Source organism: Phodopus roborovskii, unplaced genomic scaffold (assembly GCF_943737965.1).
Source record: "Phodopus roborovskii unplaced genomic scaffold, PHOROB, whole genome shotgun sequence".
Lineage (NCBI taxonomy): Eukaryota > Metazoa > Chordata > Mammalia > Rodentia > Cricetidae > Phodopus > Phodopus roborovskii.
Window position 1 is genome coordinate 18,001,577 of NW_026126407.1, and position 21,625 is coordinate 18,023,201.

General features: G+C 43.7%; 1 protein-coding gene across 1 annotated transcript in view; it reads right to left on the reverse strand.

The window, feature by feature from the left end:
* Positions 1-19,849, reverse strand: part of Cdrt4 (CMT1A duplicated region transcript 4) — a 36,616-nt gene extending 16,767 nt beyond the window's left edge. The window contains exon 1 of the mRNA XM_051180397.1: positions 19,643-19,849. Coding sequence (XP_051036354.1) covers positions 19,643-19,667 — 25 coding nt within the window. The 5' untranslated portion in view covers positions 19,668-19,849. The remainder of the gene's footprint in view (positions 1-19,642) is intronic.
* Positions 19,850-21,625: the final 1,776 nt, after the last annotated feature.

A 21,625-nucleotide genomic window follows, 5' to 3' on the forward strand; every position in this document is an offset into this window, starting at 1 on the left:
GACCTGTGCTAGACAGTCTACAAGATGGTACCTCAATGATCTCACTTCCTGCTATTCCCACTATCCCTTCTATTTGTTCATTGTTTGTGGTTGATGTTTGAGATCAGGTCTCACTATGTATGCTTGGCTGGCCTAAAACTTGCTATGTAGACAAGATTCCCAGAGATCTGCCTATCTCTGCCACCACAGTGCCAGATTTAAAGGCACGCACCACCATTCCCAGTCTACAGTTCATACCTTTATACATTATCCTTAAGCATGGCCGTGTCTGGGGACATTTACTTCTAACAAACAGAATATAGTCAAAGAGAAAGGTCGTCACATCTGAGAGTAAGTTAGAAAATCAACTTCAATCTTTTTAATTTTTTCAAGTGTATGTGAGTGACATGTTTGGGGAGGCCTGAGGTTGATGGCATGAACCATCCCTAGTTATCTGTCCATCTTATTCTCTGAGGAAGAGCCTGTCTCAATCAAGCCTAATACTCACTGGCATGGCTAGCCTCACCTGCCAGCTTGATCTGAGGATCCCTTGTCTGATTTCCTGGAATGAGTTACAGGTAGGCCTTTTCACCCATTAGTCATTTACATGGGTCCTTGGGCTTGCTAGATAAGTGCTTTAACCACTGAGCTATCAGCCTGGTTTCCAGCTTCATCGGTTTCTTGCACATGATGCCTGTTGCTTATGCTGATATAGAAGCTGCCATATTGAGTTGCCCCATGTGGTGAAGTTGCCCTGGGAGATTTCAGCCCACAGTCAAGCAAAGAACTGATGCTGTTAGTTTGAGAGCTGATAAAGAACTTAAGCTTACCAATAAGAATAACCAGGTGAACCATTTGGAGGTGGGTTCTCATGAAACAATAACCCCAGCCAAAGCTGTAACTTGTTTCCTAGAGAGACCAGGAGACAGAGGTAGACAGTGAAGACACATTCTGATTCCCCACCCCCACACACTGTGAGCTCAGAGAACTAAGAAACTAAATTTAGGGTAACTTGTTACATAGTGAGAATAAGGCTCTTTGCCAGGTGGTCTAAGAAAAGCAGTCTGTGAGTGAGATTGAGACAGAGCACTGGGAGAGAGTTGATTGGATAGTTCCTCCTTCCTTCACTCCCATCTCCAGGAGACAAAAGAATTTCCTACCAAAGGAAGTGAACTTATATTATAAGTGTGATGATTTTAGTCTTCACTATCAACTTGACTGGGCTTAAAATCATCTAGGAGACACACCTCTGAACACATGTGTAAGGCCATTTCCAGAGAGATTTAACTGAGGGACAAAGAATCACCCTGAATATGGGTGACACCATCCTGTGAGCTGGGTCACCACTGAACAAAAGAGAGTGAAAGGAGAAATCAAGACACCAACATTCACACAATGAAACCAGCTGCCTGACTCACACCCCGGTGTCTCCCTGCTGTGATGGATTGTGCCCTCAAACCATGGGCCAGAATAAACCCTTCTCTTTTGCTGCTTTTCTGGGGTTAATTTGTGACAGCAATAAGAAGAATAACTAATACAGTGTGTAAGGATTTGAAGCCTATTGACTGCTCCAGAAATGAAGGTATGCTTCTAACAAAGCTCATTTTGACAAGGCCATGTGGGCACAGTAAATGCACCGATGCTACCCCAAGGGACCAGGGTTGGAGCAGGGACAGAGCCAAGTATAAGAGGAATGCTCTGGATGGTTAAGGTGTTTGCCTCACACATGCCTTGATGCATATAAAACATCGAAATTTTATGATTTTTCTTTCTGAAGATCAAGTAAATGTACATAATATCCAAAAGATGTTGTGAAACTGTCAAAATCAAAACGCTAGGTCTTATCACAGGACTATTTTCCCAATACTGCTGCATAAACACTATCTGGGTTCTATCTAGGCATTCAAGACCAGAGTCCATCTTCCTTTGCTACTATATGAGTACACACACACACACACACACACACACACACACACACACACACAGGATTGCGATGGGGACTTGGGGTAGGTTTCCCATCATCTGAGAGCACATATTCTAGGGTAGGGTGGGCTTAAAAGATTTGCCTGCCACTTGCCCTGCTTGGACTTCAACTGTCTGGGATGGCAGGTACGCACCTCCCTGGAGTATGGAGCTCTGCGATGGATTCCATAAAGTCCCAATTGGGGCTCCCATGAGAAATTTCCATGAGTTGCTCATCATCCCAGACACAAGAATAAAGTACGGCCGCTGTGACTCCCGCACCCCCTCCCCAATGGTCTTATCAGATATAGTGGAGGACCCACCCTTCAAGTCCAGTTTTCTACCCCTTTGTCAGGTTCCCTCTCTCTGCCACCTGGATACCAGCAATAAGAACTATCCTGTGCCTGGTTGTCTTCCATCGCTAACCCCTGTGTCCCTGTCCTTCCTCTCATAACAGCAGGCCCAAGAACTGGAATATATTGTAGGTCATTAGCATCCCACCAAACGCATTCCTTCTGGATTTACCCAACCCAAGAAAACATTGCCAGCCCGGACCTTCAAAAACTCTTATTCTCATTCCCGCATGCCACTCAAAGGAGAAAAGCTAAATTTTGCCCTCTAGGGTGGGAAATGTGAAAGGCACTAGCCTAACCAAGCTTGCTGCTATATCCAGACCACAGGCCCCTCCTAGGCGCTGTGCCCAGAGGGGCACTGATCGGCTTTTCCATCCACGGAGTGGAAATTCTAGACGCAGACTCAAGAAGGTGTCCAGACCAACCCTGCATTCGCGCCTCTGCCAACAGCTGTAAACCTGTTTCTGTCCTGCTGGAGCTGCAGTGTAGAGCCAGAAATCTGGAAGAATTTAACACGTAGTGGGTTCGGTTCAGACACAGGAAAACATTGCTCAAAGTAAACACTGGAGTCCCTCCCTCATCACGCAGGAATGTGGAGCCAGCAGGGTCTGAGCTCAGCTGCCTCTCAGAAAAACCCCTGCTAAGCCCGGTCTTTGCCCTGAACCAGTGAACCAGGCTGCACACACGGAGGGGGACCCTCTGCATAGCCTGAGTGAAAAAAAAAAAAAAAAAAAAAAAAAAAAGCTCTGACCTTGAGAATCTGTGAGAGTGAGCCCTCATGAGTGGAGAGGGGCTCTTGATGCTGTGGGACTTTCCATTTCCTTTGCCTCCAAGGGCTGTGAAAGAGTCACTTTTCCTGGAGAAGAAAGGAGGCTCTGTGGCAGCGGCGAAGGAGCTGTCTCCTGCCCATGTGTGTGTGCTCCCTGGACAGGACAGGACTGGGCCACCGACATGAGCTTCCCTTTCCCTGTGCCTTAACTAATTCCATCTCACCAAAGCCCTGTGCCAAGATCCTTGCCCCACTTCCGCTGACTCTGGAAAGTGGAAAGAAAGAATTGCTTTATCCAAGGGCTGTAAAATGGATTCCAGAAAGTCAGTTCATGTTTAATCATTTGTGTCACTCTGTCCCTCGGCCTAAAGTGCTGCCTACAATTTCCCTCACACGGATGCACAGGGCCGAAACAAACAGTTGCAAGATTTTTTCATAGCCCCAGGAGGAGAAAACCTGCGTGAGGAAGGGTTTGAGGGGTGCAAGTCCACTCGTGGCCCTTACTGGGTTTTGAAAGTCCTCAAAAAATTCAGGTCGAAATGCAAGCCCTGTGGGAAGGCTGATGACACACTTGGGAGATTAAGACAAGATGGCAGTCCGTTAGAGGCCACTCTGGACAACATAGGAAGTTCTGGAAGTGAGGCCCTTTCTCATCAGAAAGAATAAGGGAGGAGGCAGGGAAGAGAAAAGAAAGGAGGGGAGGAGAAAAAGGAGAGGGAAAACAAGGAAGGAAGGGAGAAGGAAAAAAAGAAGGGAAATTTTAATTCTCAATATGAGGCTATAATGGTCAATATTGTTAACTTGACAAGATCTTCAATCACCTAGGAGACATGCCTCTGGCACACTTGGGAGAGATTGCCTAGATTTGGCTAGCCTCAGAGCATGCCTGTTAAGGGCCCTCTTGATTAGATTCATTCGGGGGGGTTGACACCCCCCACACAGGGACTGGGCTCTCTGAATGAAAAGGAAGAAGCAAAGTAGACTCAGACGCTCATCTGCCTCTGTTTGGCTGTGGATTCAATGTGTCCAGCTGCCTCAAGCTCCTGTCGGCCATGACTTCTCTGCCACAATGGACAGTTCACTGGAGCTACTACACACAGAGAAAGACAGACAGACCATTGGACTAGAATAGAGAGCCAGAAATACACCCCCACAGCTACAGCCACCTGGTTTTTAACTGCCAAAACATGCTGAGGAAAAGAGTAGCATCATCAACAAATGGTGCTGGAGAAACCAACTGTCCACACTAGAACAATGAAAGTACATCTGTGTATGAAAATGCGTTCAAGATGGATCAAAGGCCTTAATGAAGACTTTAGATTACCAGATGAGAACATAAGATACCTCATAACATAGACAAGGCTTTCTGGAAAGACTCCAATGGCACAGGAAATAATCCTGAGAATTGATAAGTGGTATTACATGAAATGTAAAAGCTGCAGCACTACAAAGGAAACCATCAGAAGAGTGAAGAGACAGATAAGGATGGAAGAACATCTTTGCCAGCTACACATCAATCCAGAGGTCCATAGAACATATAAAGAACTGCAAAAATAAGATGCAAAAAAAATATATCCTTCCAATCAGTACATGGACTAATGAAGTAACACAGACAGTTCTCAAAAGAACACAGTAAGTGTTCCAAGTCCTCAGCATTAGAGAAATGAAATTTAAAACCAGTCAGAATAGCTAACATCAAGGAAATAAATGCCAGGCAGAGCTGGCAAGGGCATGGGGAAAGAACACCTTATACATTGCTGATGGGAATATAACATAGTACATCCACTATACAAGTCAGCATGGGAGTTCCAAAAAGCTAAAATTGTATATATTGTATAGTCCAGCTATATAAACTCCAATGTATATACCAAGAATCCAAGTTAACATACCTGTACCCTTTTGGTTAGTTTGGATAAAGGTTTGTCTGATTCATTTTTGAAGAACCGATTATTTGTCTCATTGAATCTTTGTTTTGTTTTCTTTGTTTCTATTTTATTAAGTCCTCAATTTGGTTATTTCCAGCCATCTACTTGTCTTGGGAGAGTTTGCTCCTTTCTGTTCTAGAGCTTTCAGTTGTTTTGTTAATTTGCTAGTGTAGGATCTCTCCAGCTTCTTCATGTAGGCATTTAGTGCTATGAACTTTCCTCTTAGCACTGCTTTCATTGTGTTCCACACGTTTGAATATGTTATGCGGTCATTTTCATTGAATTTTAGGAAGTCTTTTATTTCTTTGTTTATTTCTTCCTTGACCCAGTGGTGATTCCATTGAGCATTGTTTAATTTCCATGAGTTTGTTGGATTTCTGTAATTAGTGTTGTTGCTGAATTCTAACTTTAAGTCATGGTGATCTCATTAAGATAAGGAAGTTACTCTTTTTTTTTTTTTTTTTTTTTTTTTTTTTTTTTGTATCACAACAGACATCAAGGAAATCCAGAGAATTATCAGGTCATACTTTAAAAACCTGTACTCCACAAAATTGGAAAGTTAAATGCAAATGAACAATTTTTAGGATAAGTACCACATACCAAGTTAAATAAAGACCAGATAAACAAATTAAATAGACCTATAACCCCTAAGGAGATAGAAACAGTCATCAAAAGTCTCCCAAACAAAAAAAGCCTGGTGTCAGGTGGTTTCACAGCAGAATTCTACCAGAATTTCAAAGAAGAGCTAATACCAATATTCCTCAAAGGGTTTTACACAATAGAACCAGAGGGAACATTGACAAACTTTTTATGAGGCTACAGTTAACCTGATACCCAGACCACATAAAGACTCAACTAAGAGAGAATTGCAGACCAATTCCCCTCATGAACATTGATGCAAAAATGTTCAATAAAATACTAGCAAACCAAATCCAAGAACACATCAGAAAATTCATGATGACCAAGTAGGCTTCATCCCAGGGATGCAGGGATGGTTCAACATATGAAAATCTGCCAATATAATCCACCCTATAAACAAACTGAAAGAAAAAAAAACTCACATGATCATCTATTATATGCTGAAAAGCCTTCGACAAAATCCAACACCCTTTCATGATAAAGATCTTGGAGAGACCAGGGATACAAGGAACATACCTAAACATAATAAAGGCAATATATAGCAAGCAAAAAACTAACATAAAACCAAATGGAGAGAAACTCAAAGCAATTCTACTAAAATCAGGAACAAGACAAGGTTGTCCACTCTCTCCATATCTATTCAATATAGTACTTGAAGTTCTAGCCAGAGCAATAAGACATCAAAGGGATACAAATTAGAAAGGAAGAAGTAAAACTTTCACTATTTGCTGATGATATGATAGTATATACAAGTGACCCCAGAAATTCTACCAGGCTACTCCTATAGCTGATAAACACCTTCAATAATGTGGCAGGATACAAGATTAACTCAAAAAATCAGTAGCCCTCCTATTTACAGATGATAAGTGGGCTGAGAAAGAAATAAGAAAAACATCACTCCTCATAATAGCCACAAACATATCTTGGGGTAACTATAACCAAAGTTCTGTATGACAAGAACTTTAAATATTTGAAGAACAATACTGAAGAGGATATCAGAAAATGGAATGATCTCCCATGCTCTTGGATAGGTAGAATTAACATGCTAAAAATGGCAATCATACCAAAAACAATCTACAAATTCAATGCAATCCCCAGCAAAATCCCAGCACAATTCTTCAGACCTTGAAAGAACAATACCTAACTTCACATGCAGAAACAAAAGCCCAGAACAGCTCAAACAATCCTGTACAATAAAGGAACTTCTGAAGACATCACCATCCCAGACTTCAAGTTCTATTATAGAGCTACAGTAATGAAAACAGCTTGACATTGTCATAAAAACAGACAGGTAAACCAATGGAATTGAATCAAAGATCCTGACACTAACTCACACATCTATGAAAACTTGATATTTGACAAAGAAGCCAAAATGGTACAAAGGAAAAAAGAAAGCATCTTCAGCAAATGGTGCTGTCATAACTGGAGGTTAACATGTAGAAGAATGCAAATAGATCCATAACTATTGTCATGCCCAAAACTCAAGTCCAAATGGATCAAAGACTTCAACATAAATCCAATCATACTGAACCTCATAGAAGAGAAAGTGGTAAGTAGCCTTGAATGCATGTGTTACGAACACTTTCCTGCCAGTCTCGTCCCACAACAGCGGCAGCCCCAAATAACACACAGAGACACAGTATTAATTATGAAACCATAATTAATGTTGGCTGGTTACTAGCATTTCTTATTGGCTAGCTCTATCTAAAGTATTAACCCATAATTACTAATATATGTATTTCTACATGGTCTTATCTTACCAAAAACACTAGACTCACACACCCTCTCTTCCCGAGATCACATCGCAACTCTGTCCTATGTTTCTCAGAATCCTCCATCTCTCCTAGTCCCACCTATCTTGTTTCCCTATTGGCCAATGGTGCTTTATTCATTAACCAATAAGAGAAACATATTTACAGAATGATATCTCCCATCTTGCATGGGCACAGGAGACCACCTAAATATAACACCAATAGCACAGGCACTGAAAGAAATAATAAATGGGACCTCCTGTAACTGAGACGCTTCTGTAAGGCAAAGGACATGGCCAACAAAACAAAATGGCAGCCTATAAAATGGGAAAAGATATTCACCAACCCCACATCTGACAGAGGGCTGATCTCCAAAATATACAAAAAATTCAAGAAACTAGACATCAAAATACCAAATAATCCAATTAAAAACTGGGGTACAGAGAATTCTAAACAGAAGAGGCTCAAATGGCTGAAAGACATTTAAGGAATTGCTCAACATCTTTAGCCATCAGGGAAATGCAAATCAAAACAGCTCTGAGATACCATCTCAAACCTTTCCGACTGGCTAAGATAAAAAAAAAAAAAAAAACTGATGATAATTTATGCTGGAGAGGATATGAAGAAAGGGGAACACTCCTTCATTGGTGGTGGGAGTGCAAACTTGTACAGCAGTTTTGGAAATCAGTATGATAGTTTCTCAGAAAAATGGAGAATAAATTTACCTCATGACCCAGCAATACCATATATACCCAAAGTATGCACACTCATACCACAAGAACATTTGCTCAGCTATATTCACAGCAGCATTATTCATAATGGCTAGAACCTGGAAATAGCCTAGATACCCTTCAACTGAAGAATGGATAAGAAAATGTGATACATTCACACAATGGAGTAATACTCAGTGTTTAAAAAAAAAATAGCATCTTTAAATTTGCAGGCAAATGGACAAAACTAGGAAAAAAACATCCTGAGTGAGGTAACCCAGACCCAGAAAGACAAATATGGTATGTACTCACTCCTAAGTGGATATTAGGAATAAAGCAAAGGACAACCAGCCTACATTCCACAACCCCAGAGAAGGTAGGTAACAAAGAGAACCCTACGAGAGACACTCACAAGTCCACATAGGAAGGGGAAATAAACAAGATCTCCTGAATGAATCAGGAGGGTGAGAGGGAAGGTGAAGGTGGAAATTAAGTGGGGGGGGGTGAACATGAGGGAACAGGATAATCAAGTTTGGGTAAGGACAGAGAAGGAGAGCAAAGAAAAGAGTATCTTCATAGAGGGAGCCATTGTGGGATTATAGAGAAACCTGGAACTAGGGAAATTGCCAGGAATACACAAGGATGATACTCTAAGCAATAGTAGAGAGGGTGCCTGAACTGGCCTTCCCCTGTAACCAAATTGAGGACTATTGTAATTGTCACAGAACCTTCATCCAGTAACTGATAGAAGCAGTTGCAGAGATCCACAACTAACCACTGGGTCGAGCACCCAGAGTCCAGTGAGAGAGAGAAAAACCATAATATGAGCAAAGGGGCCAAGACCATGATGGGGAAACCGACAGAAATAGAGAGCTAGTGGGAGCTCAAGGACTCTGGACTGACAGCTGGGGGAACCTGCATAGGACTGAACTAGGCCTCCTGAATACAAGTGACAGTGGGTGGCTTGGGCAGTTTGTGAGGCCACTGGCAGTGGGACCAAAATCTATCCCTGAGGAACGAACTGGCTTTTTGGAGCCCATTTCCTATGAAGAGATACCTTGCTCAGCCTAGACATGGTGATGGGAAGCTTGGTCCTACCTCATGAGGTGATAGGACAGACTTTGTTGACTCCCCATAGGAGACTTTACCCTCTATGAGGAGCAAAAGGTAGGGTGGGGTGAGGGAAAGGAGAGGGAAGCAGGAGGAGAGGAGAGAGGGAGAACTGGGATTAGTATGTCAATTAATTAATTAATTAAGCTTTACTACCAAAAAAGGGAAAAAAATCACATGATCATCTTAGTAGATACAGAAAACTCCTTTGACAAATTCCAACATGTTTTCGTGTTAAAAGTCCTGGAGAGAATAGGGCTTGTGGGAACGCACCTCAACATAACAAAAGCTATATATGGCAAGCCCACAGCCAACATTATTTTTTTTATATGGAGGAAAACTCAAAGCAATTCCATTACAATGGGAATGAGATGGAGCCATCCACTATCCTCACTCCTTTCAATGTACTAACATGCGAAGTACTAACATGAACAATAAAGCGAGAGAAGGAAATTAAAGGGATACAAATAGGAAAAGAGGTCAAATCATCTCTATTTGCAGATGGCATGATATGTAAGAGACTGCAAAAAAATCTAACAGAAAACTTCTAGAAACAATTATTAATTTCAGCAGAGTGACAGACTAAGATCAACTTACAAAGTCAGTAGCTGTCAAGGAGAGGTGGTACATGCCTTTAATCCCAGCAGTCAGGAGGCATGGAAGGAGATCTTCTACATAGTGAGTTCCAGGACACCCAGAGATACCTAGAGTAACCCTAAGAAAAGTATCTGATGGGAGATGTCATTCTGTAAATATGTTTCTCTTATTGGTTAATGAATAAAGCACAGCTGGACAATAGGGAAGCAAGATAGGCAGGGCTAGGAGACAAGGAGATTTCAGAGAGAGGGAAGAGAGATTCAACATGTAGGACTTGAGAGAACAGAGGTCTGGATCCTCTCTCTGGTAAAATAAGACCACATGGAAATACTTAGATTAATAGAAATGGGTTAATATTTAAGACAGAGCTAGCCAATAAGTAATGCTAGTAACAGGCCAACAGCTTTATATCTAATACAGTGTCTCTGTGTGTTATTTGGGACTGGTGTGGCCCTGGGACCAGACCAGTGGGAAAACATACTCGTAACAAGTATCAGCAAAAAAAAAAAAAAAAAAACAGTAGCCTTTCTATACACCAACAATATACAAGCTAAGTGAGGAGATCATGGGTGCACTTCGATTTACAGACTCAAAGACAATTTGTCAAAGACAAATATATTGGAATAAACTAACCAAGGCAGTGAAAGACCTCTACATGAAAACTTCAAAATCCTGAAAGAGATTGAAGAAGACATTAGAACATAGAAAGACCTACCACCCTTATGGATTGGTAGACTTAACATTGTAAAAATAACCATCCTACCAAAAGCAATTTACAAATTCAATGTAACCTCAATCAAAATTTTCATGACATTCTTCACAGAATAGAAAAAAAGTCCTTAAATTATACAAAACTAGAAAATACCCTGGGTAGTCAAAACAATCCTGAACAAAAAGAATAATATTGAAGGAGTTACCATTTTAAATTTTAAGGTATATTACAAATCTACAGTAATAAAATAGCAAGGTACTGACACAAAAACAAACATGAATACCAATGGAATAAAGCTAAAACAAAAATCCAAATATTAAGTACACAGAACTGAAGATATCTGATATTTGGCAAAGATGCCAAAGCACACACAAGTAAAGACAGCATCTTTGTCAAATGGTACTAGAAAAAACAATGTCTACTTTCAGAAGAATGGAATTAGACCTGTATCTATCTCACTGTACAAAAATCAACTCCAACTAGACCAAAGACTTCAATTTAAAACCTGAGATTCTAAAACTAATAGAATAAAACATAAGCAGTCACATATATCATATAGGAGTAGGAAAGGACTCTGAAAAGGACGTGATTTGCCCAAGAATTAAGGCCAACAGTTGAAAAGGGACTTCATAAAACTAAACACCCTAATTGTTATCCAGTATCAAGTAGTCAGTTCTGAAATCATATAGACACAAGCAACACTAAGGGACCCAGCAGACTGTATTTGTGTATTTATACATATATATGACAATAGTTACAAAAAGAGAGGCCATCAGTTTGGGAGGGAATGAGGGGAGACTTGGGAGGAGTTAAAGGAATAGGGCATGGGAGGTGCTAGAGAGAAGCAACATGGGAGGGGTTGGAGAGAGGAAAAGGAAGGAGAGAAGTGATATAATTATGCTTTAATTAAAAATTTTAAATATCACAATGAAACTCATCACTTATTATAGTAACAAGTTCTTTGTCAATGAAAATGCACATGGTCTGTATGGGGAGGTCACAGGAGTGAGCGTCCAGATGTTCCGGGATCCAGAACAGCTGTAACGAACTATGTTATCACTGGAAACTCTTCACTCGGCTTTAGATATTTTCCACGGCAGTTCAGTCAGCCTTTAGTGGTGATTTATCGAATTTCATTTTTAAAAGGAGGCAGGAGGCTTTTCTTCACTGAGTAGTAAAGCAGGTGGGGTTTATTTTGGCTTACAGCAAGCTTCCCTTAGATGTTCTGATATCCTGTTCCAAGGCAGCTCTGGGAAAGCTGTTTGTCCTGCTGTCCTCAGGGATATCCCCTCTCCTCATATTAATTCTTGACGTCAAGAAGTATATAGAAGCAGACCTTTCTAACTGAGTGGTTTTTTAAGCACCAGCTGATAATGTAAAATTCCAGTCACTCTCTACAAATACCATCTGTGTTGCTGAGATCAACCTTCTGCTTCACATACCCTGATCATCATGGAGACCATGTGGGCACCTTCTGGGTGTCACCTCCCAGGCTGGTCATCTTGGGATCCAAACTGGCTTCTTCTCCCAGCCCACCTTTAGAGAAAGGGACCTAACAGTCCACCCTGAGCTTTGTCCTTTGTCCACTCTTCCAGAGGTGTGTCTCTAGGCCTCTAGGCTAGGTCTTCCTTGAACTTCAAAACCCATCCATTTATCTGCCATCCAGACACCTCAGATGTGTTTTATGTACCTCAGACCTTGGTAACCCCCAACCCATCACAGCACAAAACCTGCCTGTGGCTTGTTCTTATTAAACACCACTAATTAATCAGTGGGTAAAAACATGGAAGTCTTTTCTCCTTCCCATTCCCCCTCAAGACTCATTTATCAGCAAATGTCAATTCAGCTCATATACCCATTGTTTTATGAATAATGACAACTGTTGCTGTTGCTGTTAACTGATGCCTGCATTAGCTTACTGAGTCCTCCCTACAAAGAGTAGAGTGCCAATATTATCCCCTCTTACAGATGAGAACGTTGAGGCAGAGAAGCTTCAGTAACTTGCTTGAAGCCCATTAGGATGGAACCAAGACTCAAATTTGAGTAGCTGGCACCAGCAACGTGTTGCCTCGGTGTTCACCCAGGTGTTTCACAGCCCCCAAACTGTCTTCCTTCTTTCTACTCTTGCCCTCACGGAGCATATTTTATACACTCAGCAGCCAGAGTAACCTTTCACAAATAGGCACCAGTGTGAGTGTCATTCCTCAACCTACGTATCCCTCCCCAGCAACCTCCCAGCACACTCAGGAGTGAAGCTTGAAACTCCATCCATGACTGCCTCTATCTACGGGTCTCACACTCGCCCTCCCCAAGCTCACTGAACTCTGCATATTTCAGCTTGGCTGGTTAGGGTTATTAGGCTCACTGTCCACCATCCTATCACCTCATGTTATTGTCTTACAGTGTATGTCACTGTTTGGATTTCTTTCTGCTTTATTTTTGTTCATGAGTCTGTGTGAGTATGTGCCACATATATGCAGGTCCCCGCAGAGGCCAGAAGGGGGCATTATATTCCCTGGAATTGGAATTAGAAGCTGTAGTGAGATGTTCACTTTGTCTGCATCTGTGGCACTGACCACACCCATTGGGGTGGGGACAGGGGTGGACCTTACCTGGGGGAATTAGGTCTGGGGAAGGGGTCCTGGAGCACTCTTGCTTGCTGGACAGGGACAGAGAGCATCGGGAGGCATCCTTGGGACCAGGAACCTGCTGGTGTTCATCTGTCTCTGTTGTTATTTCTCCCTGAATAAACATCTATTTAGCCTGCCTGTTTTTCCTGATCCTTATTAATCCACGATAAGAAGCAAGTGAGAGCCACCAGACACGGGTGGCGAAAGGAGACATACGGTTTCATGAGGACGTAGAGGACTGGCCAAGGAAGTTAAAAAGACTCCTGGGGCAGATGGCTTATGGTCACTTTATTTTAACATGTTCTGACACAGACCTGACCAGTCTGAGAGACAAATGTGACCAGTGGTGTGGTTCCTTAGTATTTTGAACCACCTAGAACACCTATGAGGATGCAGGCTTCTACTGGGTCCCCGGAATCTGATTCAATAGATCTGGGGTAAAGGCCAAGAATCTGCATCTCCAACAAATTCCCAGGTGAAAACCAGTGTCACTGCTTAAGCCCTTGAGGACCCCCCAAAACACACCATTCCCTCACTCCAGAACACCATAAGACAGCTGAGCGCACACACACACACACACACACACACACACACACACACACCGTCTCAGGTGCCATTTGTTCTGATTTTGTGAGGGGACAGCACTGAGAAGAGGCACAGAAGAGATCCCTTGAAGGAACGGGCACCCGCTTTACTTCTGAATGGTGAACAGGCTTGACTGAGAAAAGGGGAGAAGAAGAAAAGAACAATGAGGAAAAAGCTGAAGAAAAGGGCACTTCAAAAGTGACAGCCAACACATGGGCGCACGCGCTGTGGGAGAGGGCTGTGCTGAGTGGGTTTTAACAAGTGAAAAGTGCGAAGGGTCTTACGTTGGTGAACTTTTGTGCTGTGTGTTTCCTCTGCTTAGATCAGCAGTTCTCAACCTTCCTAATGTCACAATCCTGTAACACAAGCCCTCATGGTGTGGGGACCCCCCAACCATAAAATCATTCCCAATGCTGCTTCACAACCATAATGTTGTTATGGTTATGAATCGAAATAAATACCGATATGCAGGGCATCTAACACATGACCGCTGTGAAAGGATCGCTTGACCCTCCAAAGGGGGGTCATGACCCATAGGTCGAGAACCAACAGCCTAGAGTGTTCATACTCAAGAATTCTGTGTCTTGCAGGTATTGTGGAGACTGCGGAATGACTTCAAGTAAGGACTTGCACTATCAGCCGTCTTTAGAAAACATTTGTAGCAGAGACCTATAGCTAGCTAGCTACCCATCAAAGTGGAGCATCTGGGACCCCACAAGGGGGCAGATGCTAAAGGTCACAGATCTGCCAAGAAATCCACTCAAACTGATGATGGGTCGTTGGTGGAGAACGCTGCTAGAAAATGAGAGGGTGTTCCATAAATGACCCAAAGCCAGAGCTGAAGGCAGTGGAGTGAAGGGAAGTTGAGGGCACCAAGATGGTGAATGGGGAAATGCAAACACGGATAAGGCCCTGTGCCCTCATCCCATTCAGACTTCACTATAAGTCACATTTTTTTTAAGACATACCCTTCAAGTGGTATGTTTAGTAAACAAGATTAAAACTCAAACCCAGGACACCCTGATTCTAAACTGGGGTTTTTAACTTTTGCGCTATAATTGTTTGTGCAGAAATGCAAAATAATCTATAAATGGAATTACTGAGTTCAGCAAGGCTAGCAGACATAAGGTCCACATACCTAAAAATGCTTGATTTTTTTCTATTTCCACCAACAAAAAAGAAAATGAAATTTCTAAAAAGAAATTCAATGATAGTGTGGCACTCAAAAACTGTAGTAAAATTAAATTTAAAACAAGAACAAAAAATAAGATCTCAATAGAGAGATGGGTCATGTTCATTGTAAGAACACAACAGCAATTATAAAACAATGTCATTTCTTCTACACGTGGCCCATAGATTCAATGCAACCCCATACAAAATCACACTGGGGTATGAAAAAGTGATAAACTTATTTAGACTTTTTATGACCATGGCAAAAGCAAAGACTAGAGAAGGTGATGGGGGTGAACTTGCACATGGCTTTCACACTCTGCTCCAAGGCTGTGATAATTAGTGACATATCAGAGCAGGAAAATAGACAGAGGTCACTGAACAGAGAACCCAGAAGACACACCAGCTCTAAAGGCACCACAGAGCTGTGGGCAAAGACTCGTGCTATCAAGAAATGCTTTTACATCACTTGACTATCAGTATGAAGGCAATATGTTAAACACCTGTCTTAGCTTCTTGTCCTGCTTCATTCTCCTAGACCTTAAGACACAGATTAGCCCCAACTCAGTAACAGTAAATGAGCCTATGAGAAAGTCAAAGAACACAGGAGTCACTTTGATCCCAGCCATCAAATACAAGTCAAGTGACTTTGCAACAAGTGCGTTAGCCTTCCAAGCCTTCTTGCTGGTCCACATATTTAATTTAAAATGTCTTCCTTTTACAAATACCAGGATGGCAGAGCAGGTGGAAAGAGTGGGGGTGGACAGGATGAAACAAACTCGCTAAGAGGAGAGAGATGAAAGACTATAGAAAAGCTACTGTTATACAGGACGCTTGGACAGTTGCAGAGTGACAGGACAGGGTTACAGGGTTGGGAATGGGAGTCGGTGTGGTTGGCTAGCCTCATTAGCATCTGTCTGAGGTCCTGGGATAGAGGGGAGGGGACCAGGTATGGCCACAGATGAGGAGGACCCAGGTTGAGGACCCAGGTCTTTGGGGGTGTGACTAGAAAGACTTCAGATGGGCCATAGATGCCTGCACGCTCAAGGGTGCAGACCATGACATGCAAGGTATATTTCTATACCTCGAACAAAGTCATTCTTTTCCATGTTCCTAAAAACTTTACAATTACAAAGCAAATATTTATTTTAGAAATAAACAATAAAAACTGAATCTAAGTAGGCAAATATTTTGCAAGCATGGGCCTGGCCAGCTTTGCATTCCTGCTGTCTGGCTTCAACCAGGCACTTGCTAGAACTTGGCCCTGCTTTTCTGCATGCTCTGCTCAGTGACCTCCCAGTACATTCCACACAGTCCCACCTCTAAGTTCTCCAGTTGTCTCCCACACAGTGAGGTCCCCTGCCACCAGTGACTACAGCCCGTCAGAAGCCACGCTGCCCACTCCACCTTGAAACACCTCCTTCCGAACCTTTGTATCCATGTCCTGCTCCCGCTTCCTAAACTGTTCTGTTTAGGAGACATATGAGTGGCCTGAGGAAAACTAGGACTGGCGTCCAGCTAGGAGTGGTAGCCAGAGAAAAGTCTAGGCTGAGTCGCAAGGTTGGCTGGCTTGTACAAGTGAGAGAGTCAGAAGAGGACAGGCCAAGACATATTTCAAGGTTAAAGATGCCAAGGTCAGAGGTCAGAACGCAGGCTATCAAGATATGGCATAGAAACTCCCTGCTGGGATACTGGTGTCAGATGGTGCTGGATTCAAGTCCCGATTCTAGTATTTACCAGCTATGTGACCTTAGGCAAGGAAGATACTGTCCTCTCTGGCCTCATTCTTTTCTAGTGACATGCCTATGAGCTTCCGGAGAGGGATAAAACAGAGATGAAATGGGGGGGGGGGTGCGGGATGCAGTGAAGGTCCCACGCCAGACAAGTCTACAGGTTTTAAAGTATTGATCCTCTGTGTCCCAAATAGCTCTTGAGCCTTTCAAAGGTGAAGGCCACCTCCTGGCCTAAGCTTGGTTATTGGTACCCAGAAGGAAGTGAACATTCACACACATGTGCTTTGGGCTATCAGCCCTCTGAAGCACTGGCTGCTTTGCTAAACGGTTTTCTGCCCCTTCCTATACTGTTGGGATACTGGAAACTATCCTGAGTGGCAGCCCTATGGTCCTAATATGGAATCAACCAACTGTGGTTGAAGAACAGGTCCTGGGCAGAGGAGGAGCTATCAGCATCCATTTCCTGTGTCCTTTCCCTGCACGCTTGACTCAGGATCCTCACCTTCTCCCAGCACCCTTCCCTCTCTTTCTCAGCAACATTTCTGTCCCTCTCCATTGCTCACCTCCTTTCCACTCAGACATCCCCAAGTGTCACCTCTAAAACATTCTCTTAATTATAAGCTTTCCTTCCATTCCCCCCCCCCCTTGCTCTCTGTCCCAAACCCACTAATGGGTGGCTATACCATCCTATAGCTTTCCCACAGTCATCAAGGTTCCATGCTGGTGGCTGTCCATCCTCAGGGCCTAGCTGACAGCAGGCTGCTACTAAAACAGAGAGCACAACCATTGAGGGCCCTGGAAAATGCAGAAAGGCCCAGGTCTGGGATCCCAACTACTCTGGAGGCTGGGGAAGAAAGATTGCAAATTCAAGGCCTGAGGGAACTACAGTGTGAGTTTAAAGATACCTACCTAACTTAGTGGGACTGTAAAAAACAGAAGATAAAGATGAACTGAGGATTCAGCTAGGCAGGAGAACACTTTCCTAGCATGCAACCTCCAGAACTATTTTGAAAAAGCACAGATGGGCACACACAGGCATACCAGCATACACAACAACAGCCTGATACACATGACCATGGATACACACCTAGAAATATGCAACAAATACACAGAGATACAGAACAGAAATACATACAGGCAGACCCCAACACATACCACACTCATGCTCACATACAGACAGCAGAGAACTCCCATATTCACACACATACTGAAATACACACAGTAACACACACACACACACACACACACACACACACACACACACACACCTAGCCCATTTGCTAAGAGAAGAGGCAAGAACCCCAAGACCATCCACTAAGGTCACAACCCCAGATGCTGGCAGCACAGAAGACCTCAGAATCGCTGCACTTGGGGAGGGGTAGGTCTCAGAAGAGCCACAGATTGTTCTGTGTTTAAGAAGATAGGCCTCTTCCTGCCCAGCACTGGTCCCAGAACAGGAGGCTTAGCACTCCCCAATGGTTTAAGCATGTACGTGGTACTCTGGAACTACATCTCCAGGCAGGAAGAAAGATGGAAGGCTGCAGGGAAGATGCCCCAGGCTAGTTAGGGGCATCTCCCAGGCAAGCTGCAGCATCTGAATTTGAACTCAGAGCTCTGACTTCCTGGGCTTTTGGTTAGCTCCACTTCCCACTCTTCTCACCATGCTAACTCAGCACAGCTCAAGTGTGCACAAACAGAAGCTGTCAACCTGGAGAGCTGGCTTGGGGGGGGGGGACCAGAGGCTCTGAACCTCTCACACACTGCCCTGAAATAGGGTGCAAGCAAGGCTCTGTCTTCACCTAGCCCAAGTCCAGTCTCCTCATCTACCTGGATGGGAGTCTTTTCTCCCTCATCTTTTCCTATCCTGATCTACAAATTAAGGAGCCTCGTTACTCATAAGGTTTCTCAGTAATTTTTCCCGTTTGATTTACTGTTGCTTTTTAATCCTTGCTCTGATTTATTTCTAAATAAGCAACTTGAATATTAATTACTCCTTTGAAGCAAGTCTCTTGGATGTGTGGCCGGCTCTTAATTTTTCTTATAGATTCTTTATCTTGAGGGGGGTAGGGGATTAGATGGTATTCCCTACTATGTAGCTCAGACTGGCCTCAAACTCTGTGTAACTCTGACTGGCCTTGAACTCACCATGTTGCCAAGACTGGCCTCAAATTCATGGCAGTCCTCCTGCCTCGGCCTCCAGAGTGTTGGGATTACCAATGTGCAGCCCCATGTCTAGCCTTACAGATACTTAGTAATAGGACATGAACCAGGCTCGGTTGAACATTTTTTTTTTGGTTCGCATTTTGTCATGCACCTGTGAGAACATGACAGTATATTCCTCTCCAAGTAACAATAACGTGTAATGAGATATCCATGTAATTGTACAGATGTAGAGGTAGATGTGTGTGTATGAGAGTGTCATTATAAACCCATCTCTTTGTATTCTAGCCAAAAACTTTAAAATGAATAGAAAAACAGTATTTTTCCATGGGCCATGCACACACACATTTTTTTTGTGTGTGTATTTTGGGTTGTTTTGTACTTATGTTTACATGCAGTTGTTGACCCTGACTGTACAAGACATTTTGTTTTGCAGACAAGGTCTGGTATGAAGCCCTGAGTGGCCTAGAACTCCTTATGCAGATCAGATGGCTTGGAACTGAGAGATCCGCTGCCTGTGCTGCTGGGATTAAAGGTGTGCGCCACCACATCTGGCTCTCTTTCATGAACTTCCAGCCTCAAGCCTCTGCAACAGCTAAAGTCCTGAGAACAGGGGCCGACCTTAAACATCAGCATGTGTTGGGTAGAGTCCCAGTGGTGACAGGCTGACGTGGACCTGTGAACTGGAGAAGGTAAGGAATGCTGAGAACTTGAACCCCTTTAATCAAGTGGAAGAATTGTCCTTCTGAAAAGGGCATGACCCCTAGAATTCGGGTATGTGCTTTGACTTTGCACTTAGACTTCCCGCTTCGTCAACACAGGTATCTGACTTGGGAGGAGGGCCCAGCCTACGGTACCTGAGAGGTTTCTGGAGTTCCACATCCTTGTCTGGATCTCTTGGCTGCTTCCTAGCCCAGGGATTATTTTTTAATAGCCTGCAGTCCCCTGACCTCTGGATCCCAGGTCCCCTGTTGTCCTTTGATTGTTGCAGCCAGCCATGGTCTTACTGCTTCCCTGAGATGGCCCAGTAACCAGGCATCCACAGTGGGCGAGGCATTGTGACATCAGCAGTTGTCATGCTTCCTCGGGTTCCATTGGCTTCAGGCAGTCATTAAAGGTGACTGTTAGGGTAACCATCCCTGCCCTAGACAGAAAGCCCGAGGCCACGAACGCTTCGTAAATGATCTCATTTAGGATGTCCATACTCAGAGAATGAGGAAGACACTGGCTTTTATCTCACTTCCAACAAGCAGACACTCTGAACCAGTTCTGAAGGCAGGTGAGTTCAGGAGTCCACTTCTTTTGTGCCAGGACCACCTAGGAAGCCAAGGACACGTGCGGCTGACTCACAGACCTGGGGTGGGAGCAAAGAGGTGGCCCCATCAGCAAGGCACTATGGGGGAAACGGTAGAATTTCTATATTCAGAGACTTCAGACAGCACATAGGCCAGACTGCTCTGCAGTTACTCCTCTAACCCGTCATAATTCTGCTAAAGGCTTCTCATCCCTTCCCATGGCTCTCAGGCCTATCCTCAGAAGGAATATGAAGCTGCTTTGTCATCAAAGCAAGTGCAGGACCTCCCTCAGAATCGTCAGCATTTCCCTGTGCCGGCGTCTGCATCCAAAAGCCCATGCGGACCTATCATTGTTCTTCCATGTCTGGACTCTCACCCTCCTCGGCCCCTTCTCATTTGGCAGCTCCTGGGTCAGCTACACCATGGACTCACTGAGCTCTCTTTATTGTGGGTCACCATGGCCCAGTCCCATGAGTCTTCACTGTTTCTTTCTTCCTTTTTTTGTTTGTTTGTTTGTTTGTTTGTTTTTTGATATAAACTTTCACTGTGTAAGAGCTCTGGCTGGAACTCCCTCTGTAGACCAGACTGGCCTCAAGCTCACAGAGATCCACCTGCCTCTGCCTCCTGAGTGCTGGGGTTAAAGGCATGTGCCACCACTGCCTGGTTTGTTTGTTTGTTTGTTTTCGTTCACTCGGTGTTTCTAACAAGCTCCTTTTCACAGCGTGGGAGGGGGACTTATGTTCCGACTAGGGAAGGGTCGTGTGAAAAGGTGGGGGTGCAGAGAGGCTCAAATGTTAGGATATGGAAAACATTTATGTCAAGACAAAGATATGAGATTTGTGTCAAGCCATCAAGGCTGAGGAAGTCAGAGGGCATGCTTGTGTTCAAAGGTGTGACAGAGATCAGTTTAGAAGTGCAAAGAAGGGCAGGTAACTACCCTAGCGGTTCTACAAACTTCAGAAGTCACAATCCATAAGCTTCCTATAGAGTGATGGGGACACTCAGCTGCTTGTATCTGGGTCCAGATATGTATACAGATATAGACCATGTAAATGGCCCAGGGCCTAGAGGCAGACAGACCACTGGATAGGCTAGAGCCACTCAGATAGACACCAGCCTGGGCACATAGGGCCTTAGGGGACCATGATGCTCATCTACTCTGTGTTACCCCTGGTAAGACTCCAAACCAAGAAAAGAACTTTATAGCCTGAGTTGTTTGCCTCCCACAGGCTTGCCTGGCCTTTGACTGCTGGCCCCAGAGAGGCATATTGTTCCTTCTTCTGTGGGCAGCAAATTCCTCACAAGTCAGATGCTGTGTATGTGGCCTCACCATATGCTTCTACTGGCTTCGAGAAGGGTCAAACCCAGTAGGTGGGCACTGTGAACTGGCCTCATTCCTGGCATCTCCAAATGCCAGGTACTGAAAGTGGCCTTTTCCCTTCAGACAGAGGTTCTAGAGCTTCCTCTAGACTATTCCACAAAATACTGAAGCTGGGGCACACAAGATAAGTTGTATAGAGTCTTAGTTCATTTTTTGTTGCTATA